A 24,705-nucleotide genomic window follows, 5' to 3' on the forward strand; every position below is an offset into this window, starting at 1 on the left:
CGGCGCCCCCGTCGGCCTCGCCGCATCCCCAGGCTCATAGACCGCGATATCCCCCGCCACGACGACGGCATCGCGCCCATCCCACGCGCTGGACTCGATCCACGCGACGCTGTTGAAGAGGGCGGACGTGCCGCCGTAGCACGCGTTGGTGGTGTCGGCGCCTTCGACATTGGTGTTGGGAGCGAGGAGGGGCATGAGGAGGGTTTTTATGGACTTGGAGCGGTCCGGGGGGCTTTCGGTTGCGACTTCCAGGCGGCCGATGCTGGTGGGCGGGATGTGGTGGTTGGTGAGGAGGGTGGAGAGTGTGGTTAATGCGAGCGACGCGGTGTCGTCGTGGTCGCTGGGGATGGCCATGGATGTTTGCCCGTGGCCGAGGGTGTGTTTGCCCGTGGGCGCGTGGAGGTGCGTTTCCAGCGTGGTTTGGGGGATGCTGGTGGGGGGGAAGTAGATCTCCAGGGCTTTGATGCCGATGTTGATGGGAGGGGGTTGTGGGGGGCATGGTTGGTTTGGTTTGGTCTGGGGGGACTGGGTTGGATTGGGTTGATGGTTGGGGTTGGAGGGGCATAAGATTGGGATGATGGGAGGAGGAGGAGGAGGAAGAGTAGAAGCAGAGGAGGGGGGGCTTGGTTTAAATGTAGCTCAGCTGAGGATGTGCCGGTGTCGAACTTACTACTATGCATATACCTGTCTGTCTGGAGGTTGTCATGCAGAAGTTGAGGACAGCCGAATAGCTGGTGAGCCATCCCCCGGACTCACGGGGACCGGATGTCAACCCAGGCTAACTCACTATGTGGCTATAGAGACTGTGATAGGGGTGAGGGGTGATGCTGTGGATATGCAAGAATGGTGAGTCTGTCTGTCTTCGTTTCTAAGTGTCTAGCAATGATGCTGCTCATCAATTATAGTACTCAATCAATCTACAAACAAACACATTCATGAAAACAAACAATATAAATCAATACCAATTTCCCTCTCGACTACAGCATTACTATATACCGATAGGTACAACACTACCACAGCATTATCATCACCACCACCGCCACTCGCACCCCCATTTCCCCCCCTCCTTCCCTACCCTCTAACCCCTACCCTCTAACCATAACCATCCCCATAACCACCCCCTATCCATACCCTATAGTACCTCCCCATCCTAATTCTTCCCCCCCACCAACCTCGACCTCCTCACCACATCCCCCGCCAACCCCCTCAACGACTTCGCCTCCAACAGCTCAAACGTCCCCACAGTGGCCTTCGCCTCCGTCTCCAACCAATTACAAAACGTGGCTGCGATCAGCGAATCCACCCCGATCGCACTCAGCGGCACATCCGTCTCGATGTCCTCTTCATCTGTCCCCAGCAACCTCGCCATCTTGGCCTGCATTTCGGCCGACATGCTCTCTGTTGCGGCGGCTAGGGTCGTGGCTTTTTGCAGGGTGGAGGGGAGGGTGTTTTCCTCTACAGTTGGAGTGGGATTTGGGTTTAATTCGGGGGGGGTTGTGTCTGGGGCTGTGACTGACGGAAGCTCGGTGGGTTTGACGGTGATGTTAGGTTTAGTATCAGTGTTAGTGTCAGTGTCAGTATCAGGGTCGATAGGGACCTGCTTTGGAGAAGCAGGCGATGGAGGCGTCGAGACGGAGGAGACGGATCCTGAGCTGCCGCTGATGGAGGATCGCGAGTCGACGGAACTGATTGTTGATGAGGAGATTCGTCGGGCTGGGATTGACGGATCTTCTTCTTCTTCTTCTTCTTCTTCCTTTTCCTCCTTCGCCCTCTCCTCCTCTTGCTGCAGCCGCAGTTGCAGCTGACCCTTCTCTCCGCAAGCCTGAACCGTCACCTGGCAGCTATCCTCAGTGCGAACAGGATGCAAAACCGCGCTTTTGAGCAACGAGACGAGAACCTCCTGGTCAGGGTAGTTGATACCACCACCTGCGGAATTCTCTCCACCAGAGTGAATATCCACCGCCACGAAAGGAAGGCCGTAAGACGCGCGATGCTGAGCGATGACATCCACCGCACTGGAATGCGCGCTGGCGGCAGAGAATGCGGCCAGGAAGTCGAGGGACATTGGGGCGGTGACTTCGTGGAGGATGGTTGCTTCGGTGATGGAAGTGAGGAGGGAGTCTGTGGTGGTGGTCTGTATCGATCTGATCAGTTCACCATTTACTGGTGGCGTGGGTTATTCCCAGACGGATGGGTCTTACAGTCTGCATGGTTCTGTCGTGGATGATCCCCCCGACGCGCCAGCCATCGGTGCTCCACAGGGACAGCACGGTTGACAGTCTTGCCGCGCTGGACAGACAGTCCGTGTAGACCTGCAGCTTTGCGCCTGCGTCGCGCAGGCTGTTGAGAACGGCACTGCCTGCGGGGCTGGGGTTTCGGTCTTTGATCAGGAAGATCAGGGCTCCGGCGTCGGCGCCCCAGGCCAGCAGGGAGGGACAGAGCAAGCGGGCGATTCCCTCGGGGTTGCCGATGATCACGTAGGCAGTGTTGGCATGCAGACGGATGGTGTGGGTTGAGTCGGGGAGCCATTTGAGGGTTTGGTCTGGTTTTATGTTGGTGGTGGTGTTGGTTGGCTCGGTAGTCTGACTCTGCGCCATGGTATGAGGATCAGGATCAGAGACGTGGTGATGCAGGATGTTGAGCAGGGATCGGAAGATGATATAAAGAAAATAGAGCAGATGGAGATTGATCATGTCGACCGACATGTCTTCACGATTCTGTCACAATGCCATTTCAGTCTCTTATGTATCTGGTTGGTGTTGGCGAGGGTCGGTGATGTTGACATCACATCACAATTAACCTCCGGGGAGACCTCGAGTCCGGATGTAGTCACCCCCGGACATGAGATGGGCCTCGAACATGACATCTGTACTATCATTTGCCTCTTTCTCTCCGGGGACATAGCATGTCCCAATAATTGCCACAGGTCAAGTCTCCACCGGGTCTAGATACATATATAGCCCTCCCCCTCCCCCCCCGACCACCCAAGCAGTACTAGCACACACTCAACCCTAACTTTCATTCCCCATTCAATCCCATCATCCAAGTCCGCGCCGAGTACCCATATCCAGGCTGATCTTCACCATGCCCTCCACCGACAGGAAATACCCCCAGATCACCGCGGAAAACGTCTGCCAGCTCTTCCCTGATGTCCAGCCCCTCTCCCTCTCTCAGACTGCCACCCACCCCACCAGCACCACGGTCCACCCGGAGCTGGTCGGCCGCGATGAGGAGCAGATCCGGCTGATGAACGAGATGTGCATTGTTGTGGACGAGGACGAGAATGAGATTGGGATGGCGAGTAAACGGGCCTGTACGGTACCCCCTTCTCCCCTTCTCCCCTCTCCCTCTCCCCTCTCCCCACTCCCCAGACAGCACCATTCCCATTCCATCCCATCTCTTCCCAGATATCTCTCCCACCCTCTTATCCCCCACCCCCCCAAAAAAAACCCCCAAACAATACTAAAAGAACAGGCCACCTCCTCCCCAACATCACCCAAGGCCTCCTCCACCGCGCCTTCAGCGTCCTCCTCTTCGACACCTCCAACCGACTACTCCTTCAACGCCGGGCCAGCGAGAAAATCACCTGGCCAGACTACTGGACGAACACCTGCTGCTCACACCCACTGGCCATCGCCGGGGAAACAGGGGCGGACTTCCACGCCGCGATGGCGGGGGCGCGGCGGGCGGCGCAGCGAAAACTCGAGCACGAGCTGGGCATCCGGCTGAGCGATGCGCAGGCCGAACGGGGGCTGAAGTTCATGACGCGCATGCAGTACGAGTGTGCGTTTGAGGGGGGGTGGGGGGAGAAAGAGGGTATGTATGAAACAATCCTTGTGCCTATTTCTCTATTTCTATTTCTATTTCTATTTTTTATTTTTTTGGTGGAAATGTGCTCCGTTGTGGCTGAGCTCTGTGGCTAATAACTATACCATTCTGATTGTGCTTATGGTTGAGATTCTGCAGTGACCTACATCTTCATCCTCCAGCTAGACACAGACCTCGATATCAACAGGAATGAGATCCGCGATTATCGCTACCTGAGCCGGGAGGAGTTCGGGGAGATGTTCGCGGACCCGACTCAGCTGTTCACTCCCTGGTTTAGGCATATGGTGAGGGAGTTTTTGCCGGCTTGGTGGGATGCCCTTGAGGAGGAGGGTGGGGTGGAGAGGTGTATGAATGATCCGGGGCATTATAGGTTTTGATCTGTTCATCTGTTTTTTTTTTATGTTGATTGGTTCAGTTTGGTGATTGGGGAGTAAAAGGGGGGGGGGATATATATCATGGTTGGTTAGTTGGGTATAATTTGGTGGGATATACAGAGTAGATAAGGAGTTGTTTCAGGTGGGGTATTGATTAATTGAATATGGCGGTTTAAATATAGTCATGAGTATGACTGTGATGTGAATTATAAAGTCAAAGGTTAACTGTTACGGAGTAGATCTGTTAGAATTATGGGTTGATTATATTCAGACAAAGGCAGGCTGCTTCTCTCTCCTTAAAAAAAAAAAAGATACTCTGTGATCATTAATGATATTAGAGTAGTCTGTGAATTCAATCCGCTGTATATCTCTTATCTGATTCCATCAAACAAATATACCACCATCATAAACCAACCACACATTAAACTAGAAGCAGCTACTACTTCTTACAAACCAGACTCCTCCCCCCAGGACCGCCACTCTCCCCCAACACCCCTCCAACATCCCCTCCAACCCGTCCCGCCCTTTCTCCCCCTCCCCCTCCCCTCCCAATCCCTCAACAACTCCCTGGCAGCCTCTCCCTCGTCTCTTCTCTCTTCCCTCCCATCCCCATCCCCATCCCTATTCTTATAAAGAACCCCCACCCCTCCCTCCCCCAAACCAGACCTATAAACCCCAAACCCCTCCGCCTCGAACTCCCCTACCAACCCCCCCCACCCTCTCCCAAAAGAACAAACGCACAACCCCCCTCCCCGCCCCCGTCAACTTCATCCACCCCCCTCCACTCTCCCTAACAACATCCTTCACCCTCTCCAACCGCTCACAGCTCGCCCCCAGCGCCACCAAGCAGTTATGGTTCATCTCGACTAAACGGCCCAGATGGCGCCTTAAATCCCATTTCCGTCCTACTCCTACTGCATCTGCATCTGCATCTGCATCTGCATCTGCATCTGCATCATCACCCAAACACTCCCCCCCACCCCCACCCCCACCCCGACTAACCCGGCATAACCCACCGAAGAACGAACCAGCACATCCCTCGCGAGATCGGTGATCCGCGCAATGGTATCCAGTATATGCATCGTGGAGAGCGGGTAAGTCATCAGGGTGGATTGGAGGGACGCGGTCGCGGCGGTGGTTGAGTGCGGTTGGTGGGTATTTACGAGGAGGGTGGGGAGGGTGGTTCTGAGTCTGAGGGGGGGGATGGTTATTTTGGGCTGGGATGTTCTGGGGAGTGGGCTTGGGGTTGTGGGTGAGGAGTCTTCTGGTGGGGGGTGAGGTTGTGGCTGGGATTGGGATTGGGATTGGGATTGGTCGTGATCTTGATCGGCGCTTGAAGAGCATAGCTGATCCCCCCGACGTGGGAAATACAGTATCCCTCCCCTCGCAGACACCGCATTGTCCACTCCGCTTGGGCAGCCGTGGAAGAAGTGCTCGGAGATGAATGACCAGGTGGTTATTAGGTTGATGTGGGACGCGGATTCGGAATTAGTATCGGACTCAGTCTCAGCAGAAGACTCCGATGCCCACTCGAGGAAATCTCTCGGCAGATGGCAAGTCTGCACAAGAATCGCAGTAGCCAGGCACACCGAGACGCTGGCACTACTCCCCAGGCCCGCGCCGATGGGGATGCTCGAGCGGAGGGTATACGTCGCTGGGTGGGTGGATGGTGTTGCGAGAGAGAGGTAGAGGTAGAGGAAGGCGAGGGATATGGGGTCTTTGGTGGTTGTGGTTGTGGTTGTGCTTGTTGCGGAGAGGTGTGATGTTATGGCGGCGATTAGGGCTGGCTCTGGATGTGAAGTTGGAGGGTCTGGCTGGCTGTGGGTGTGGGTGTGGGTGTGGGTGTGGGTGTGGGTGCGTGGCCATGGGAGGTCGTGGATGGACCATTCGAAGAAGAGGTTGCTGTCGAGACATTCCAGGCGGAGGCTTGGGGTTGGAGTTGGGTTCGGGGTCACCAGCAGGTAGGACCGCAGGCTGATGGCGGCGGCAATGGCAGGGCGGCCGCAGATGGCGGCGTATTCGCCGAAGAGGATGACTTTGCCGGGGGCGGATACGGCGAATGGGGCTGGGGCTGGGGCCATGTTCATGGCTATGTTTGTGATGGGGTGTGGTGTGATGGGATGGGATGGAAGGGAAGTGATTGAGCTTGATCGAGTCTTTATGTTTTATGTTTGGACATTCTGACGGGTTCTTTAGTTCAGGCAAATGCACCAGTGGTATGTAGGTAGTATGCTTGGGAGGCAGCCCCGGGGCAGGAGATCCGGGAGTGGAGTGGAGTGGAGTTGGTGATGGGCTATAGACTATCCAGACTTCAGTAGGTTTTGTGTTGGGGGTGGGGTGGGTTTCTGGGATGGATTGCATTCTTGAACCGTTGGGTCAGGAGGGTTGGGTGGTCTCCCTTCGCTATGGATGCAGAATCAATTCTTGGACACGAGAGATATGGTGGATTTGGATAGTCGGGTCGATGAAGTCAAGTAGATTGTAGTAATTAGACCAAACGAATGTGATGATTGATGATCTTGTAAGACGGCCCTGGGGACGGACTACACGGTGGCTATAGAGCCTAGTAGTATATATATAGTACTATACTATCTATACTATCCAGTCACCAAGACCACCCACACCCAATAACAAGCCCCTCCAAATAAAATATACCTTACCAGAGCACAGCAGCCTAGAAACCCGCCCCATGCCACCAATCTAGCTAATCTCCACCTCATGCAGGCGATACCTCGAAGCGGCGAAATGAAACTGCACCATGCCCTTCATCCAGGCATCCGTCACAACCTGCAGCTGGGGAATCTCCCCCACCTTACGACGCATATCGTCATACGTGGCAATCATCCTCTGCGTCGTCTCGACCAGCTCCCTATACAGCGAGATGCCGCGACTGCGCGCCTCCTTATAGATATAATTGCTGCGCTCATCCCCCACCACAGACTCCTTATAGAACGACAAATCATCATTCAACACGACCCCCATCTCAGACAGATCGGGCATGAGCCCAAACAACACGACCTCGACATCCCGAATCGGCGCATCGTAGAGCACCGGCGCGAGCAGAAAGTAGCCATACGGCTTGCCGAACCCTAGCAGCCAGCGGAAGAACTGCGTGAAGTTGGCGGAGACCTGGTCGGCGGAGAAGGCGCGGCCGGACGACTCCATGACCATGGAGAGCATGGCTTCGAAGGTGGTCGCGTAGATCATCCCCATCGTGAAGTCGGAGTAGTGGGGCTCCATTTCGGCGAGCGATTTGCGCAGGATCTCCAGCGGGCCGCGGGGTTGGGGCTGTCCGGTCTGGATTCGCTTGCCGAAGAGCTCGATGTCGGAGTGGAGGTCGGGCGCCAGGTCGTCGAGACTGAGGAAGCCGGCCGTGTAGAGGCCTAGGATGCGCTGGAGGCTCGTGGGGTGCGTGCTGTAGAAGGTGACTGCCAGCATGGCGCCGTTCACGGCGTATTTGGGTCCGACTTCGGGGCCGAGTTGTGCGATGCAGTCCGCCGTGATGGAGTCGATGATTGGGGTTATGTCGGGTTGGTCGCTCGGGTTGATGTTGTACTGCTTCACCCAGATATTGAGGATCTCGCTGAATTCGGCTTTGGAGACTGGCGTGAGGTCGGAGGTGGACATGTTGAGTAGGAGTGAAGATACTGGAGGAGCAAAGATGTTGTTTTTCTTGGTATGAGCTGTGAATGTTCGTAGGTCTCGGGATTGGAGTCTGAATATAAGCATCTGGTGTGGTGACTGTTCATCGACTGGTATACAGTCAGACCCGGAGTCTGCCAGAAGCTCATGAGACCGGGAGTCATGAAGAACCTTATAGATAACGATGCGGATAGCTCTGTAGAAGACAAGTAAGCTGGTCTTATGGGAGCTGGTGACCTGCCCTAAGTGGATAGCGACGCTAAGCCCCGAATTAGGAGTCGCCTTTACGCTGAGAGACCATCGTGCGCTTAGCCTATAAAGAAAGAGAGTTTTGTCTAAATCAGCAACTGAGCCGAAGCGCTTACATTGATAGCGCGTTCCTGTGAGACAGTTGGGCAAATCTCATCGGCTGCTGCCCCGGCGGTAGAAGTCCATATCGACGTAAACCACTTATAAGGGAGTCAAATCTCGACCCAGGCATCCTATCCACTTGGACCTGAATAACGCACGTTTACACTATGGCCCGGATTAAAAAGAGTAGTGGAAGAAAAAGTTAGCTCCCGTGCTGATGTGCTGAATTTAGTTTGCTGAAGCATACAGGCTCCAACAGCGCCTGCCAACCACGAGATGCCTTCGACATGTTCCTCGAGGACAGGCTGAACGCGGCAAGAGAGAGATTAAATCTGCCGTATGGTAAGTCAGTCACACCGCATCATGCTTGTTCTGACCGCCCAGAGGATGTATACATGGAGCTAGCTATGACCTGGGCAAACGCTTCCCCAGAGTTCAAGCATCCGTACGAAGCGGATGCGGCGCAAGAAAGAGAATCATATCACCAAAGCCGCTTGGAAATGACAATGAATCCGGGGGACGGAAGCGATTGAGCATGCAGGCTCTGATAATCCATAGCACCACCGAATGAAGAAGTTTTCCAAATACTGATGGTATGACGATTATCTCACAAAGCATCATGGAGACGCATTTAGCAGACGCAGTCCTCTCTGACTACCACAGAGTATGTAGCCTTGCCTTGGTAATCCTGACCCATAGAATCAAGACGCCTTGCCAAGCTTCCGATTTGGGCCTATCCCATCTAGTTTGTGACTCTAGGACGTGTCATCCAGGCCGCGGTGCTTACGACCCGTGGCTCGTGAAGGTGAGGTTGACTTCCGGGTTGACCCCGGAACATGGAGCTCGACGAACTCATCGAGATCACGATAATAACTTGATCCGATGCTCTGAATTGGGTAACCAAAATGGACGAGAGTTATCAAGATTCGGAGTAGTCAGCATGTAGCTTGCGAGCCAAAGGGATAATAGAGTTATCGCAGGTGATTGTATCTGTCTGAATGGATGCATGCAGCAAAGCCAGCCACTGAGATCCTGGCCGAGTAAATCCGAGGAGGATCTGGGAATAACCTCATCTCCGTGGTATATTCTGCAAAGCTGGTCGAGATCAATCGAAATCGTAGTTGAAGTGGTCCGCGGAGATGGAGAGAAAGAGAGAGAGAGAGATACCTGAGGTAAATACGGAGCAGACAGGGAGAGGAAGAAAGACGTGCCCGTCGGGTATTTGGACATTTCCTGATCCGGTTAGGCGGCTGTCAGAGTACCGTACGGTTCCACGGGCACGGGGCACATCCGGGGCCCCAAGCCTGGATCCGCTGGAGAACCAGAACCGCCAACTTTATTCCTCTCCTTTCTTCTTTCCTTCAGTCGACTCCACGGACTTCTCTTGCCACATACCACGAGAACACGATCGAATACGAATCTCGGAAGCCGTGCTGATTGGTGTCAGATCAGACCCGGCGTCGCAAACGTGAGCGTAATGCCGTCTGGTATTGATATCCCGGAACGCCGAAAACGGCCCGTTTTCGTCTGGCATGTTGACGATGCCGCCCTGCAATGCATCGATGTGGTGATGCGCTGATAACCAGATTGTGTCATTTCTACCTCTTCCTCCAGCCACTGCTAATCAAGGAGAACCCAGGGCATCCGCGGAAGACAGTCCGCGGTGATATCGAAAATAGTACCTTGTATGGATGGCATCGCTGGACAGATCTATAAACCCCCAAATGCCCGGCCCGATGGAGAACTGGACAATGGAGACATATCGGCGAGATGGAACTCGTTAGCACGCAGGTCTCGGACGGTACCGAGTCAAGTCCCGAACGAGCCATCGAGCTCTTTCTTGCTTCCCACCCCGCCCAGAGACACCTCGATCTGCTCACCGAGATCCTCACCCAGAGCTCCAACATCGACGAGCGGGTGGCGGCCCTGATTCATGGCGCATGGTACCATGTCTGCCGCAACAACCTCTGGTGTCCTCGCTTCGGCAGCCTCGATGAGTACCGGCAGTCCATCGACTACTCCTCCGTGGTGAAGCCTATCCTTCAGCGCCACAAGAAGTCTGACCGGGCGAAGCAGCTGAGCTCGCAGATCATCCTGCGCCAGTGGAATGTCCATTACACTGTGGCCATACCGGAGACTTTCCGGCCCATCTTTTGGAGCAAACATCTGTTGACTCTGATGGGTGCTTTGAGCAAAGCAAAGCCCCTCCCGGAAGCCCTGGATCTGCTGCAGAAGAGCGTCAAGGCTAGGCCGCATCGCGGCAGGAGTCGACCTCAGCTTGTTCCAAGTGACGTCCAGCGTGTTCTTGACAGACTCAAAGCCACAAAGTCACTCCATCAAGGATACAAAGGTAGGTTCCTGTTACCATTTGGAAGCGCTTTGTACATTAACGCCCTCATCTAGGGACCATTCTTTCTCCACAGCATCCTGATAATGCTCAAAGCACCAGCCTTCCGGTATACGAGCAGAGCCGGAAGCAGAGTACTGGTCCCCTCACTGCCCTAGACTGCGATTTAGTACGGTCTGACAGCCTCAACTCGCCGTTCGTGGCAGCATCATTTTTCGATAGCATGAAGAACCTCATACCCGGCCCAGAGAATCAGATTGGAGAGCATAGCGACGTGAAAATAAATGCGTGTGGATGCGCCCCTATATGCCTGCCGTTGATTACGCTTCTGTCCGATAATGGGTCAGAATTGAGTCGACCGCTTGTTACCAGCTTGCTGCACTGGGCGAGGTCAGTTTCATGGGAGAGTCTCTGCGAAGACCACCTAAAAGAGCTCTACCTCCACATGGCTCTCGTACAACCCCACGGAATGGACCGCAGGGAAATAGTCCGACACTTGGAGATGTTCTGTAGCAGTCGACGCTCGTCATCAAGCTCAAGCGACTCATCCACAAAAGACCAGCTCAGTAAGCGCATCTCCAAGTCCTGTCAGGTACGAGCTAATATAAATAGTGTCACTTTTACCCCCAATTGCAGAGATGGCGGACGACCATCTGCTTTTCAGTCGCTACACTGCGATGCCAAGCCTCTGGTCTACATGGCAGAAAGAGGGAGTTGTACATATTGCGGGCTTCTTCGACTACCTGGAGCAATACGGAATCTTTGACCGAGTGCGCAACACTCTGAAGAGACACGCCTCGGGGGACGAATTCCAGCTCATAAGCCAGAAGTGCTACGAGCTGATCTGCCAAATGATCCAGCAGGATCCAGCGTACTACTCACTCATCGTCGCCTGTCGACCAGACAAGAACTGGAGGCTCATACATCGACCCGGCCATTATCACCGAGAAGGTCCACCATGCGCTGAAGAAAGGCTGGACTTTGATTTCGCCCTGGGACAGACCGATCCCCTATCGACTGTCAAAGGAACCAGCGATATTCGAAGCACGATCATGCTGCCAACCTTTCCCCCGGAACACGTACTCAACGTCGTCCCGGGGTCTCACCAACCCGCGGCGGAGAGCAATTTGGCCACCCAGTCATGCGGAACCAAATGTATCACCATGCACTCAGGCGACCTTGTCCTTACCATGCCCAACCTGACCCGGCATCCGGGGAGCTTCATGTCCCCTGCTCTCTTAAACATAACCCAAAGTGGAGTCGATGACAATTTCGAGACTCTAGAAAACGGCTACGGCGGGACATGGGCCCGACTAGCTATGATCCAGAACTACAAGGAGCTCGGGATGCAATATTTGGGACCTTTGGAGCGGTCATACGCCCCTTCCCACTTCCAAGGCTATGCAGGGGACGACAGCCGACTTGAGTCTGCCTCCGCGCTGGGCGAGGCGCTGATGGGACGCCGGGAGTGGAAAGACCGCAAGGTAATCCACCAGCGCAATATGGCCTTAGGGAGCGACGACGCCATCGCCCTGGGGTTTGTGAAGAAAGTCCGGGATCGGCTCGCGGTCGAATTCCACGAAACACTCGATTTGATCGAACTGTGTCATGAAGGATCCGGTAAGTCTCTACTCATCCATTGAATATCGAGTCTACCCACTGACAAACTACCAGCTGCATCCACCGCAATCGACCTATCTACCCTGCAAACACCACAATTATACGACTGTCCAAGCATGCACACCGGCATCGTCCCAGATATAGACTTCAACCTGCTGGATTTCTCATGGATTCCAGACCCAGTGTATGGCATGCAGCTCGATGCTGGGCTCGGTAAAGCCATGGATCCGACGGCTGCATTCTATACGCCTGAAGCTATTGACCATGCCGGCGATCTGATGTACCAGATCCTGGGCGAGTAGTGTGTATTATATGTGGCAGCTGCCAGGTCATACCGCCATTTTGTTCTGTCGTCATAAGCGGAGTGCTGTGCACTCATTCACCAATATAGCTTTTAGCACTGTGGCTGTGGGGGTACTCTCAAGGACATCATGTCTATAGCCAATCTTAGGAGTCTAAAGGTTCTCTTTTAGCACTCATCCATTATTTAATATTCTCATGTGACTGTTGTGACCAGATTCCGCAGCTCTTAACCAAGCTGCCTGACGTATCTACTTTCTTCTCAACCTGTCTTCCAGTGGGGCCAATCACAAAAGATGAGTAAGGCAATATCGCCAGTAGTTAACCCGACTTCCTCTTCGGTCTTCACAAACCACCATCCCTCCACTATCCCATCTATCAACCAAGCTGGGCAAGTCCCCCGTGGATTGCATCATCCATCTCCTTTTTCCAGCTGAAACTTAAATTAAAGCACGAAATTAAAGCGCAAGTTGATGCGAAAAGCTGTTGACATCATCACGCCATGACGCGCAATCGCAATCCAAACGATGCTAGCAGGATAGACATGCCGCCAATAGAATCATGGACGGCCATCCCATCCTCCGATCCCAAGAACCTCCAGATCCGCATCTCGAGTCAGTTCACATACTACCAACCTACTTGGGCTTCAACCAGCGTGAATCATCCGGACCGCCACCGACCAGTGCTCGCTTCCCTCCCCGGGTCTCGCTCTCGGCTGTCTTGCCTTTTCTGCAGGCTCCTCGGCATCAGCACGAACACGAAATAACACACTTGATTGCGGAAGCGATGTTGATGGTATCAGTGTCTGTGTCGGTATCGGTATCAGTACAGGGTGTGGCTCGGTGAGATACTATAGATGGGATTCAAGCCAAGCCAGACTCTTTTCTTTCTCTTTCTCTTTCTCAGCCAGGCTACTTACTATCTCCATCGGCCCGGCACCCACCAGACCAGACCATGTCAGCCGATCTGACACATTCCCAACCATCATCCAGGTCTCCCTTATCAAGGTCCAAATTCAAATTAACGGTCAATACACCATGCTATCTACCCCATCAAGCCCCGACGGCCAAACAAAGGACAATGTGATTGAAAGTCTACCATCCGGTCCCAACCCGGGTGTGTAACATCAACATCATCATCATTATTATTATTATCTTACTTTACAAAGGGCCCTTCCCGCATAGAAGACAGCCATGGTGTCCATCCAGCTATCTATCTCTTTAAATACCTGGCGACATTCACAGCCACTCTCACAGTTACAGTTACAGTCACAATCACAATCAACCCAAGATCCACTCGCATTCCATTCCATCCCTATCCATCCAGCACCAAGGACCTCCAACTCAACCTGCTGCCATCAAAATGAACATCGCAATCACCGGGATGGGGCTGCGCTTCCCCGGCCAAGCGACCAGCCCTGAGCGGTTCTGGGAGATGCTGGTGCGGGGCGAGAATGCCTGGTCGCCTCCTTCCCTTCCCTCTCCGCGGGAAGAGGTTCATGCTTCGATGTCGATGTCGATGTCGAGGGAGAATGTGCGTGCGTGCGTGTGTGTGTTTTACTTGATTTGAACCGAAAAGACTCAAGTTCTCGTGTCTTGTGAAGGCTAACGGTTCTCGTAAAGGTCACGCAGATGAAAGGCGGCCATTTCCTGGCGCAGGATCTCGCGGCTTTCGATGCAGGGGCGTTTCGGATTACCAAGGATGAGGCGGAGGTATGCTACGCCCATGCGGTGGTTAGCATGATTGTGGTTAATAGATATGGAAATATAGGCCATGGATCCCCAGCAGCGGATTCTGCTGGAGGTGACGTACGAGGCTCTGGAGAATGGTGCGCATTATTACCATTTCGCATTTACTATTACCATCCACCACCTCAGCGTCAGGTGCTAATATTAACCTCCCACAGCTGGAATCCCTCTGAAATCAATCGCAGGAAGCAACACAGCCGTCTTCGTGGGCAAATTCACACAGGACTACGAGGCACTGCTTGCAAAACACGGAACACAAAAAGGACGATACAGCGCCACAGGGACCAGCCACGCCATCTTGGCAAATCGCCTATCGTATTTCTTCGACCTCAAAGGCCCAAGTGTCACCATCGACACTGCCTGCTCGGCCAGCTTGGTCGCCCTGAACCAGGCCTGTCAGAGCCTTGTCACGGGGGAGTCGGAGATGGCGATTGTCGCGGGCGTGAATCTGATCTGTCAGCCTGATATGACGGTCTGCTTGGATAAATTGGGGTATGTCTCAATTTCACCGTTTTCCTGTTTGGCGCGGTAAAAGTGTGTCTAACAATCGTCAGTGTCTTATCCCCAGACGGACGCTCTTACCCATTTGATGCGTGTGCAGGGGGTTACGGCCGCGGCGAGGGCTGCGCATGTCTTGTCCTGAAGCGCTCGCACACTGCTGTACAGCACGGCGACCCCATCAGAGCAGTCATCCGCAACTCCGGCGTGAACTCGGATGGACATACCCCCGGCATCACATTCCCCAGCGGAGAGGCCCAGGAGTCTCTCATAAGACAGACGTATGAGAAGGCCGGACTCGATCCCCGGGATACGATCCTCATGGAGGCGCACGGAACAGGCACCAAGACAGGCGACCCGATCGAGGCTAGAGTCATCCATAGGGTCTTTCAAGAGAACCGGGATAGCAACATCCCTCAGTACTTGGTGTCTACGAAGGGGAATATAGGCCACCTTGAGGGTGCCAGTGGTCTCGCAAGCGTGATCAAAGCTGTCCTGTCGCTCGAGAAAGGTGTTATTCCGCCGAACTGTGCCTTTAAGACGCCCAATCCTCATATTCCGTTGGATGGATGGAAGCTGCAGGTTAGTACCACTATCTTTGTATGCATCACCTCCCATGCGGCTTGCTGACAAGCCTCAAGATCCCCACCAAGGCTCAGAAATGGCCACCTAACGCCGCCAAACGCGCATCCGTCAGCTCATTCGGGTTCGGGGGTACCAACGCCCACGTTATTCTCGAAGCAGGTCATGGGCCCCGTCATCCGCCTCCTCATCCTCACCCAGCCTCAGCAAATAACCCACCCAACACATCCAAGCTCGATAAATGGATTTTCACATTCTCATCCTACGACAAGACCTCCGGCGCGCAACTGATCCGAAACATAGCCGACTATCTGGCCTCTCGCGAACCCAAAGACACCCATTTCATGCACAGCCTCGCCTACACTCTTTCCGAGAAGCGCTCGCTACTCCCCTACCGGTTCGCGGCCTCTGCGTCCACGCCCCAAGAGCTTGCGACGATTCTGGGCAAGAGTGATCAGAAACTGCAGAAGCCAGCGAATACGGCGAACACGGCGATCGGATTCGTGTTCACGGGGATGGGCGCGCAATGGCCGGGGATGGGGCTGGAACTGTTGGAGGATTATCCGGTCTTTAGAGAGAGTATTGCCAGGGCGGATGACTGTTTGAGGTCGTTGTGCTGTTCTTGGACGGCGACAGGTTTGTTGACAGTCCCTATGTTCTGAAGATGAAAACAGCTGACGTTCAGCAGCGGAATTAACCAAGAAGAGCGAGGAAAGCCGCGTCAACGAGCCGCAGATGAGCCAGGTGCTGTGCACAGTTGTACAGATGGGGTTGGTTGACCTTCTGGCTTCATGGAACGTGCGTCCAGCAGCTGTCATCGGCCACTCCGGGGGCGAAATTCCCGCTGCATACGCTGCAGGCGGTCTATCCTTCGAGGCTGCCCTCCAGGTCGCCTACAGTCGAGGCTACCTCATGTCGAAGCTAGCGGAGAAAGACAAAGACGCCGGCGGAATGCTTGCCGTAGCTCTCCCGGCAGACCAAGTTCAGCAATACATCGCAAAGGTCAGAAAAGGCAAGGTGAGCGTTGCATGCTATAACAGCCCCTCAAACGTGACTGTCTCAGGCGACATCGCTGCGATCCAAGAGCTCGAAGAAATTCTATCAGCTGAGAAAACCAATGCCTTTACGCGAAGACTCAACGTAAACCTAGCCTACCACTCCCATCGAGTCGAGCAGATCGCCGATCAATGCCGAGAAGCCCTCCACGACATCCAGTCTGAAGAGACCGGTCAAGCACGGTTCTATTCCTCCGTGGAGGGCTCCGAGCTAGGAATCAGCGCTCTGGGCACCGAATACTGGGTCCAGAACATGACGTGCCCCGTCCGCTTTTGCGAGGCGTTGACAGCCATGTGCCGCGGCTCTGGGAAGAAGCGCAATGAGCTCGATATGCTCCTGGAGGTTGGTCCCCATTCAACCTTGGCAGGGCCGATCAGGCAAACGCTGGATGCGCTGGACACCGGTGGCTCGGTTACAAAGCCCAGGATCAACTATGCGTCGTGTCTCGCCCGCAATATCGATGCGGTGTCGACGGTCACTACCGCTGCAAGCTCGTTGTTTATGGCAGGCTGTGCGGTGGATATATCCCAGGTTAATCAGCATCAGCCTGGAGTACCGCCTGAAATTTTGGTGGATCTGCCTCCTTATCCGTGGAATCATACTTCGAAGTACTGGTGCGTTTCCACGGGCAATACGTTGGCGCCTTCAGTCAGCCCAAAAGTCACCGATGGCCGGAACTCCCATTTTTATAAAGGTGAAGATGAAGCGCAGTACCCTGTCAAGGCCCCCGAGAAAGGGAACCGAGCAGTAGAGCCGCCCTCGCCGGTCCAGAACACTGAGTATAGTCCTCTCAACCCTCAGATCCAATCTGCAGAAGAAAGCAACGGTGCATCCTATGAGTTGCATCGAGCGATCTGGTACGACATTGAGGATGCGGCGCAGGAGCACTACATCCGGAAGACCGGTTCCAGCGGAGATCAGGACACAAATGTATCACACATGATCCAGGCGCTGAACAACGCAGCCGACTTCTACATGCGACGCGCCTTGGAGTCAATCACACCAACCGATCTCGAAAAGTTGTCATATCACCATCGTCTCCTGGTCCAACTTCTCAAATCATTCCAAGACCAACCCGATACCAAACAGTCCACCCACCCTGGCAATCAAACTCAGACTCTAGACAGCGTGCGAGATTCAATCACAGGCTGTGGCGCTGAAGGCAAGATGCTTTGCCGAATCGGCGAGAACCTAGCCCGCATCCTACGCCGTCAAATCGACCCACTCTCACTGATGCTCGAAGGCGACCTGCTCTCCGAATACTACCGCTCCGCCTTCGGCATCACCAGTTGCCACAAGAATCTAGCCGCCGTCGTGGAAAGCCTCGCCCTGGACGGCCGGAAACTGAACGTTCTTGAAGTTGGGGCGGGGACCGGAGCGTCCACTCTCGCCGTGCTGCAAGCGCTGAGCAAAGATGGTGTGAAAGACCTGCCGCTCGCCCGGTATGACTTTACAGATATCTCGCCGGGGTTCTTTGAGAAGGCGCGGTCACTGTTCCGGCCGTGGTCGGATTACATGAACTATAAGGTCTTGAATATCGAGGATTCGGCGCTCCAGGGCTTTCGGAGCGCGGAATATGATCTCATTGTGGCGGCAGATGTGATCCATGCTACACGGAGTATCAACAGGACGCTGACGCATTTGAGAAGGTTGCTGAAACCGGGGGGGAAGCTGGTATTTATAGATCTGACTAATCCTCCGCTGAGATGGTCGATGATTTTCGGGACTCTGCCTGGTTGGTGGTTAGGTAGGATTATCCCTCTGTCCAAGGTGTAGCGGATACTGACAGCGAACAGGCGCGGAAGAGGGCCGCACGAAGGGTCCCGCCCTTAGTGAGTCGGAATGGAAACAAGCCCTCTGCGACACATCCTTCTCCGGGCTGGATGTCTGCGAGAGAGACTTCGCGACGGAGCATGTCCATAGCCTGATGGTCTCGACAGCGGTGGAAGGTCCCCCTTCCCCGTCCAAGTTTCCTCCTTGCCGGATTGTCGAGTTTTCGAATGCTGACTCCGACTCTCTCAACACCCTGATCTCCCTGCTGAAGAAACGGGGCTTTGGAGAGGTTTCAGTCTGCGATCTCGCCTCTGATCTGTCCAGTCTAGCAGGGGCAATATGCATACTTCTGGCCTCGCCAGGGAGGGGAAAGGGAGATGCTGACACAAAGACATCCCTACAGCAGCTGTCGCAGATAGCGGGTAAGAGCAACGGACTGCTTTGGGTCACTTGTCAAGCGGACAGCCCCGAGGGCATACCCGGGGCATGTTTCGCGAGCGAATTTGCAGCACATCTGCGAAAAGATGGCGCCAACATCGCGACGTTGAACATCGATACGAAGCGGGTGCATTTCGATCATGAGACATCAGACATCGTCTCCCATGTTACGGAAAGAGCGTTTGTCGCCTCAAACCCGCCAGCCTACACGGACTGGGAGTTCCGGCAGAGAGCTGGCCAGGTCCAAGTTCGGCGACGATCTTCCATCCCAGTTGCGCAAACGCCTCCGCCACGGGGGGCGAAGCTATCACCGCAGGTACCGAGGCATACAGCGTCTCCTGCAGAGAAACAAACTGGAGACCAAGACGAGGTCGATGCCGTCTATCATGCCATGCTCGGGGAAGTCTCAGTACACCTGTCGTCTCTCGGGTGTCCAGCGATGGTAGTCGAGCGGGTTCAAACAGTAAGCCGAGTCTTAACCCAAACTTTTAGCTCTCCCCTCATGAACCTCTGCAGTGCCTCGCAGAAGTCACCAAAGGCGGCAAAATGACGCGCTGTCTCATGCCCCTGGAAACCGGGCGACGCTGCCTCCCCGACCAACTCACCCGCACCCAAGCCCACGATCTAATCCGACTCGGCTGGATCATCGAAATGACACATGCCGCCATCCTAATGGAAGACGACATGATGGACGCATCCATCTTCCGCCGGGGCTCACTCTGCCGCCACCTACAGCCCAACATCGGCATGACAGCCATCGCAGATGCGCGCATGCTCCGCACATCCGCCAGGTACCTCCTCCGGCAGCACTTCTCCTCGCACCCCAGCTACGCGCAGCTCCTCCACCTGGTGAACGAAATGTCCTTCCACGTCGACATCGGCCAGATCACCGACGTCCACCTCGCCAACACCACCTTCCTGGGCTTCCGCCACTTCGACATGCAGACGTACAACTTCCTCATCCGCCACAAAACCGCCTGGTACAGCTTCTTCCTCCCCGTAGCTCTAGCCGCGCACTACCTCCACCTCCCCGCCACGGCTGATCTCTCACACATCGAGAACATCATGGTCGCCGTGGGTATGTACTTCCAGGCGCAGGACGATTACCTCGACCTCTTTGGTGATCCTGCCGTCACCGGGAAGTACGGAAATGATGTGCATGAGCGGAAGCTCGCCTGGCCGATTGTTGAGGCGTTGCAGAGATGCGGGGAGAGGGATAAGAGCTTGCTGGAAACGGGGTATAGTGATGGGAATGTGGAGCTTGTGAAGGGCGTGTTGGAGGACTTGGGGATGCAGCGGGTGTATGCTGAGTTTGCGGACCGCACGCATAGGGAGATATTGGGGTTAATTGGGGAGGTGGATGAGAAGGGGGGGCTGAAGAGGGAGTTGTTTGAGTTCTATTTAGCGAGGTTGTATAAACGGGATAAATAAGTAGGTTAGTAATGGTGCTGTGCTAGATAGAGCTGGGTTGGATTTGGGCGCCGGATAACATCTTTTCCCTTCGTTTAATCTATGTTGTTGTATGTCTGTTTTCTTTTCGTGGTAGCTGCGCTTGCTGCTTGGTAGTTGAACGTGTTCCGGTAGAGAAGCCATGAATGCTATTTGATTGTTCTGTCCAGCTGGGTATTGGTTGTTCTTGGTGACTATTCCTGGTGGTTGTGGTAAGGATGTTCAGCGCGGGGAGTTTATATTGTCCGCCATCGCATTGCCCCGGCAGAGCATTTCTCATCAGAGCGCTGTCTTGGGGATGGATTGGTTAGGTTTTCCATTGGATTAGAGTGGATATGGCTAACTGAAGGTAAAACAGACAAATTTTGTTGGCCAGGAAAGTAGACAAGTTGTGTTGATGGAGAGAGAGAGAGATAGAGAGACGGAAGAGGGAAGAAAGTGGAGCTCAGGGTCCGGGCGGTCGCCGCAAGGTCGAGACCGATGCATCCTCAGGCTCACGCTCCCACGAACTGCCCCTTTCCCCTCATCATTCTCTTCTTTCTCCCCCCCCCCTCCATACTCGCTCCTCCCCCCCCCCAACAATGCTCTCCGGCATCCTCATCTTCAACCAGAAGGGCGAGAACCTCATTTTCCGCGCCTTCCGCAGCGACTGCCGCCCGCGCCTGGCCGACATCTTCCGCATCCAGGTCATCTCCAACCCGCAGGTCCGCTCCCCGATCCTGACCCTGGGCTCCACCACCTTCAGCCATGTCAAGCACGAGAACATCTACCTGGTCGCCGTGACCAAGAGCAACGCCAATGCCGCGCTGGTCTTTGAGTTTCTGTACCGCCTGGTGGTGCTGGGGAAGAGCTACTTCGGGAAGCTGGATGAGGAGGCCGTGAAGAATAACTTTGTCCTGATTTATGAATTGCTTGATGGTATGTCCCCCTACGCATTCAACTCAGCCAAACCTCAATGCAATGAACGCGCAATCCTAACCTTCCTCTCCCCTTCTCCCAGAAATCCTCGACTACGGCTACCCGCAAAACACCGAAACCGACACACTGAAAATGTACATCACAACGGAAGGCGTGAAATCCGCGATCGCCAACTCAGCCACCGACTCCAGCCGAATCACCATGCAAGCGACAGGCGCGCTCTCCTGGCGGCGCGCCGACGTCAAATACCGCAAGAACGAAGCCTTTGTGGACGTGATCGAGGACGTGAACCTACTCATGTCCGCGACCGGAACGGTGCTGCGCGCCGACGTCAACGGCCAGATCATCATGCGGGCGTACCTGTCCGGCACCCCAGAGTGCAAATTCGGGCTGAACGACCGTCTGCTCCTCGACAGCGGGGACTCGAGCACCTCCTCCAGCACACCCGGAAACCGCGACGGCACGATGAAGGCAACGCGGGCGGCCGCGGGATCAGTCACACTGGAAGACTGCCAGTTCCACCAGTGCGTGAAATTGGGACGGTTCGACGCGGACCGCATCATCTCGTTCGTGCCCCCCGACGGCGAATTCGAACTCATGCGCTACCGCGCGACCGAGAACGTCAACCTCCCCTTCAAAGTCCACCCGATCGTGCGCGAAGTCGGCACCACGAAAGTCGAATACAGCGTCGCCATCAAGGCAAACTACAGCTCGAAACTCTTCGCGACCAACGTCGTCATCCGCATCCCCACCCCGCTTAATACCGCCAAGACGACCGAGCGCACCAGCCAGGGCCGCGCCAAGTACGAGCCCGAGCATAATAATATCGTGTGGAAGATCGCGCGGTTCTCGGGCGGCAGCGAGTTCGTGCTTACGGCAGAGGCGACGCTGACCAGCATGACGCACCAGAAGGCGTGGAGTCGGCCGCCGCTGAGTCTCTCGTTTAGTTTGCTCATGTTTACGAGCTCGGGGTTATTGGTTCGGTATCTCAAGGTCTTTGAGAAGAGTAATTATAGCAGTGTCAAGTGGGTGAGGTACATGACTCGCGCGGGGAGTTATGAGATTCGGTATGTTTCCCCCCCCTTTCTTCCTGCTTTCCTTTTCACCCTTATGCTGTTCGTTCTGCTTCTGCTTGGCTTGTGGGTGGTGTGAGCAAGAGTGAGGATATGCTAACTGTATACGAAACAGATTCTAGTATCTGTCCCTGCAGGCAGGACAGCGTTTCCAATACCATATCATATCCATCATCTATTCATCCTCATCCCCATCCACATCATCCACATCCTCATCCACATCCACACCCACACCCACATCCACATCCACATCCTCATCCTTCCGTCGAACGTACAATACGATTCGATTGTTCATTACCAGCATCAAGCTCGGGGTCTGGCGTTGATTGGTTCATTCATTCTTACATCCGTGCTTCTATGCCGTGGTTGTCTTCGAGTTGTATATGTACTAGTAGTTACTACATGGCATGCATGCATGCATGCATGGCATCGATTAGTTTTGATTTCGATCATGTGATAATTTTCTTGGTCATGGTTAATTAATTGATTGATTCATCGATCACACGATCGATCAATGATAAAAAAGTAAGCCAGTCAGTGAATATTCAGTAGCTAGCTATATACGCTTTTAGCTAGTCTAGATATTGATACCATCCAGCTATCAACTCCGTAACTAGATAGATAGCTGGAATTTATTCCGTCTCTACGGAGCTCTCTACATGCCTTCGTAAGATATAATATAACATGATATAACCTAAGGCACTAAGGCAGGCAGACAGACAGGCAGACAGGCAGACAGGCAGACAGGCAGACAGGTAGTATGTATCAATGAGAATAGAAAGAGTAAGGGACCTGTGGTACTAGCCAGAAGGTAAGTAATTGGGTCTCAAAGCGACCCAAGTTTCCAACAATCACCGCCCACGAGGTGAGGCAGGCACACATCCCACGTTCGCGGAAGAGGAAATCCGAACCAGTCGCGCCCCAGAAACGAAGGCACAAAGAGTACTTACACATGTAAACATCTGGTGGTACGGAGTACTTACCTTGGTTGGGTTTCTAGGTAGCATATGTAAATAGATAGATAGGTAGGTAGGTAGATGGATGGATGGATGGATGGATGGATGGATGGTAGATAGATAAATAACCAGCCAGCTAGATAAATATAATAATAATAATAATAATAATAATATACACCCCATTCCCGAATTTTTCCGTCTGACCCAAGGTAAAAAAGAAATTAGTCAATACACAAGCCGAAGATGGAAAAATGGAATAGGTATCCTGAACACCAAATAAGACTTAAACCCAAACATAACAATAACATGTCCATCCATATCCAAAACCCAGTCCCATGCCCATATCATACATAAATAAACCCATGGACAAAACCCAAAACTCAAAACCCAAAAAAACCCAAACAGAGCAAACAGATGAACAGATAAACAGATAAAAAGATAATAGATAATACAAACATAGCGGCTTCCATCAAGGAAGGATCGCTCGGGTCGGTACACATGACATGAGGGAACATAAATGGCGTTCGTGAAGGAGAGCGCGAAATGAATAGAGGAATGATGTGATGTGATGCCTGCTAAACAACGGAGACGGAGACGGAGACGGAGACGGAGACGGAGACAGGCCTGCTAAGACAGATACAGAGAGCAGAGAGTAGAGAGCAGATAGACACGAAGGCAGGAAAAGATAGAATTATCTCATCTCATCTCAAGCCTCCCTCCCTATCCGCCCCGTATCCGTCCGTAAGCCGACATTTCCCTCTCTCAGGAGCGTCTCCCACCTCCGTCCGACGGAAGCATGGTCATCCTGTCCTAATAACCGGGCGCAGTCCGCCCAGTCCTGTGACGAGAGTTGGATTTTCTGGAGGACGATGTTGATGAGACGGTTGTCTGTGGAGGGGGTCCAGGCGGATTGCTGTTGTTGATTATCGTCCTCTTGAGAGGGCTTAGAGTCCTCGATGGACGGGATCGCCGAGTCGGGGTTATACGATGTATGTACTTCCTCTTCCTCTGATGAGGACAGTCGTCGCGGCGACGGAGGAGACTGTGTGACTGGGGGCGAGCGAAGCGAGTGGAAGTCTGAGGATGAGAGGCCTAGCGGCAAGTCGCAGGGGAGTTGTCTTTGGCGTTTGGGTGTGGAGAAGCGGGGACGCGGTAGGTCTGCTTCAGAGTCCGAGTCGGATTCGTAGGCGTCGCGACGACGTTTGTTTGCGCCGCGCGGGGGCCGCGACGGAGAGAGACTGGTGGTTGTGGTGGTGGTTGTGGAGGACTCGTACTCGATCTCGTTCTTCCGCGACCGGGCGGAAGGTGGCGAGCGGAGCTGGAGGGGACTTTGCAGGCGCTTGGAGGATGCGCGGGGCGCGGGAGACACGCTGAGGAGGGATTGCAGGGCGCGACAGGTGCCGAGGAGGCCGTTGCCCGAAGGCGGGATGAAGTCGTCGTCTGAGGGAGGTGGTGTGGTGAAGAAGTGGCTGGCGGCGAGGCGCGGTTGTCGCATGGTGTCGTCGCGGGGAAGTGCGGACGGGAGAAGCATGTTGAGTGGGGTGTGTGAGATGAAGGCAGCTAGGTGCGCGGAGGGATTGAAGACGGTAGATGATGGAACGAGCGATTGATAGTTGGGATGGTGGTGGTGGTGGTCTGTGCCTGGCGTTTGTGCGCAGCGCGAAAGGGGTGTTTGTTTGCGCCGGAGGGAGTCTTGAGGAGAAACGGGCGAGATGGGACAGAAAAAAGATCGAGATGGGAATGGGGAGGACA

The 24,705-nt window shown here is 54.2% G+C and overlaps 8 protein-coding genes across 8 annotated transcripts; 4 read left to right on the plus strand and 4 right to left on the minus strand.

The window, feature by feature from the left end:
• Window positions 1-42: 42 nt before the first annotated feature.
• Window positions 43-2,737, minus strand: BO70DRAFT_381679 (uncharacterized protein; the record flags this gene model as incomplete). The annotated part of the gene is made up of 5 exons (XM_025545483.1): window positions 2,202-2,737; window positions 1,173-2,134; window positions 963-988; window positions 788-852; window positions 43-525 (listed from the first exon to the last, which is right to left on the minus strand). Coding segments are annotated over exons 1-5 (2,040 nt in total), but the record flags the coding sequence as incomplete, so codon positions are not given.
• Window positions 2,738-3,054: 317 nt separating this feature from the next.
• Window positions 3,055-4,148, plus strand: BO70DRAFT_320148 (isopentenyl-diphosphate Delta-isomerase; the record flags this gene model as incomplete). Its single annotated transcript, XM_025540465.1, has 3 exons — window positions 3,055-3,313; window positions 3,475-3,816; window positions 3,967-4,148. Coding segments are annotated over exons 1-3 (753 nt in total), but the record flags the coding sequence as incomplete, so codon positions are not given.
• A 500-nt stretch (window positions 4,149-4,648) lies between these two features.
• BO70DRAFT_373214 (mevalonate kinase family protein) lies at window positions 4,649-6,283 on the minus strand (the record flags this gene model as incomplete). Its single annotated transcript, XM_025544902.1, has 3 exons — window positions 4,649-4,902; window positions 4,940-5,088; window positions 5,205-6,283. 3 exons carry the CDS (start codon window positions 6,281-6,283, stop codon window positions 4,649-4,651), a joined length of 1,482 nt encoding a protein of 493 aa, XP_025396539.1.
• A 619-nt stretch (window positions 6,284-6,902) lies between these two features.
• BO70DRAFT_398967 (terpenoid synthase) lies at window positions 6,903-7,829 on the minus strand (the record flags this gene model as incomplete). Its single annotated transcript, XM_025546826.1, has 1 exon — window positions 6,903-7,829. One exon carries the CDS (start codon window positions 7,827-7,829, stop codon window positions 6,903-6,905), a length of 927 nt encoding a protein of 308 aa, XP_025396540.1.
• A 2,015-nt stretch (window positions 7,830-9,844) lies between these two features.
• On the plus strand, window positions 9,845-12,660 carry BO70DRAFT_320149 (uncharacterized protein). Its single transcript, XM_025540466.1, has 4 exons — window positions 9,845-10,555; window positions 10,666-11,108; window positions 11,155-12,162; window positions 12,217-12,660. The coding sequence occupies exons 1-4, from the start codon at window positions 9,966-9,968 to the stop codon at window positions 12,462-12,464; spliced, it is 2,289 nt and encodes a 762-aa protein (XP_025396541.1). The 5' UTR covers window positions 9,845-9,965; the 3' UTR covers window positions 12,465-12,660.
• A 1,164-nt stretch (window positions 12,661-13,824) lies between these two features.
• BO70DRAFT_297619 (ketoacyl-synt-domain-containing protein) lies at window positions 13,825-19,107 on the plus strand (the record flags this gene model as incomplete). The annotated part of the gene is made up of 8 exons (XM_025539574.1): window positions 13,825-13,995; window positions 14,085-14,174; window positions 14,233-14,290; window positions 14,369-14,702; window positions 14,765-15,290; window positions 15,350-15,926; window positions 15,979-18,093; window positions 18,143-19,107. 8 exons carry the CDS (start codon window positions 13,825-13,827, stop codon window positions 19,105-19,107), a joined length of 4,836 nt encoding a protein of 1,611 aa, XP_025396542.1.
• Window positions 19,108-20,564: 1,457 nt separating this feature from the next.
• On the plus strand, window positions 20,565-22,428 carry BO70DRAFT_320158 (AP-2 complex subunit mu). The gene is made up of 3 exons (XM_025540467.1): window positions 20,565-20,924; window positions 21,007-21,991; window positions 22,113-22,428. The coding sequence occupies exons 1-3, from the start codon at window positions 20,588-20,590 to the stop codon at window positions 22,117-22,119; spliced, it is 1,329 nt and encodes a 442-aa protein (XP_025396543.1). The 5' UTR covers window positions 20,565-20,587; the 3' UTR covers window positions 22,120-22,428.
• Window positions 22,429-23,659: 1,231 nt separating this feature from the next.
• BO70DRAFT_297536 (uncharacterized protein) lies at window positions 23,660-24,448 on the minus strand (the record flags this gene model as incomplete). Its single annotated transcript, XM_025539573.1, has 1 exon — window positions 23,660-24,448. The coding sequence occupies one exon, from the start codon at window positions 24,446-24,448 to the stop codon at window positions 23,660-23,662; it is 789 nt and encodes a 262-aa protein (XP_025396544.1).
• Between the last annotated feature and the right edge of the window lie 257 nt (window positions 24,449-24,705).

Source organism: Aspergillus heteromorphus, assembly GCF_003184545.1.
Source record: "Aspergillus heteromorphus CBS 117.55 chromosome Unknown BO70scaffold_25, whole genome shotgun sequence".
NCBI lineage: Eukaryota > Fungi > Ascomycota > Eurotiomycetes > Eurotiales > Aspergillaceae > Aspergillus > Aspergillus heteromorphus.

Bases quoted from the DNA above. Each gene is read 5' to 3' on its own strand.
- BO70DRAFT_320149 (XM_025540466.1), top strand. From the start codon at position 9,966: ATGGAACTCGTTAGCACGCAGGTCTCGGACGGTACCGAGTCAAGTCCC. The intron at 11,109-11,154 runs GTAAGCGCATCT...TAATATAAATAG, and splicing joins ATCCACAAAAGACCAGCTCA to TGTCACTTTTACCCCCAATT. The intron at 12,163-12,216 runs GTAAGTCTCTAC...ACAAACTACCAG, and splicing joins ACTGTGTCATGAAGGATCCG to CTGCATCCACCGCAATCGAC.
- BO70DRAFT_320158 (XM_025540467.1), top strand. From the start codon at position 20,588: ATGCTCTCCGGCATCCTCATCTTCAACCAGAAGGGCGAGAACCTCATT. The intron at 20,925-21,006 runs GTATGTCCCCCT...CCCTTCTCCCAG, and splicing joins GATTTATGAATTGCTTGATG to AAATCCTCGACTACGGCTAC.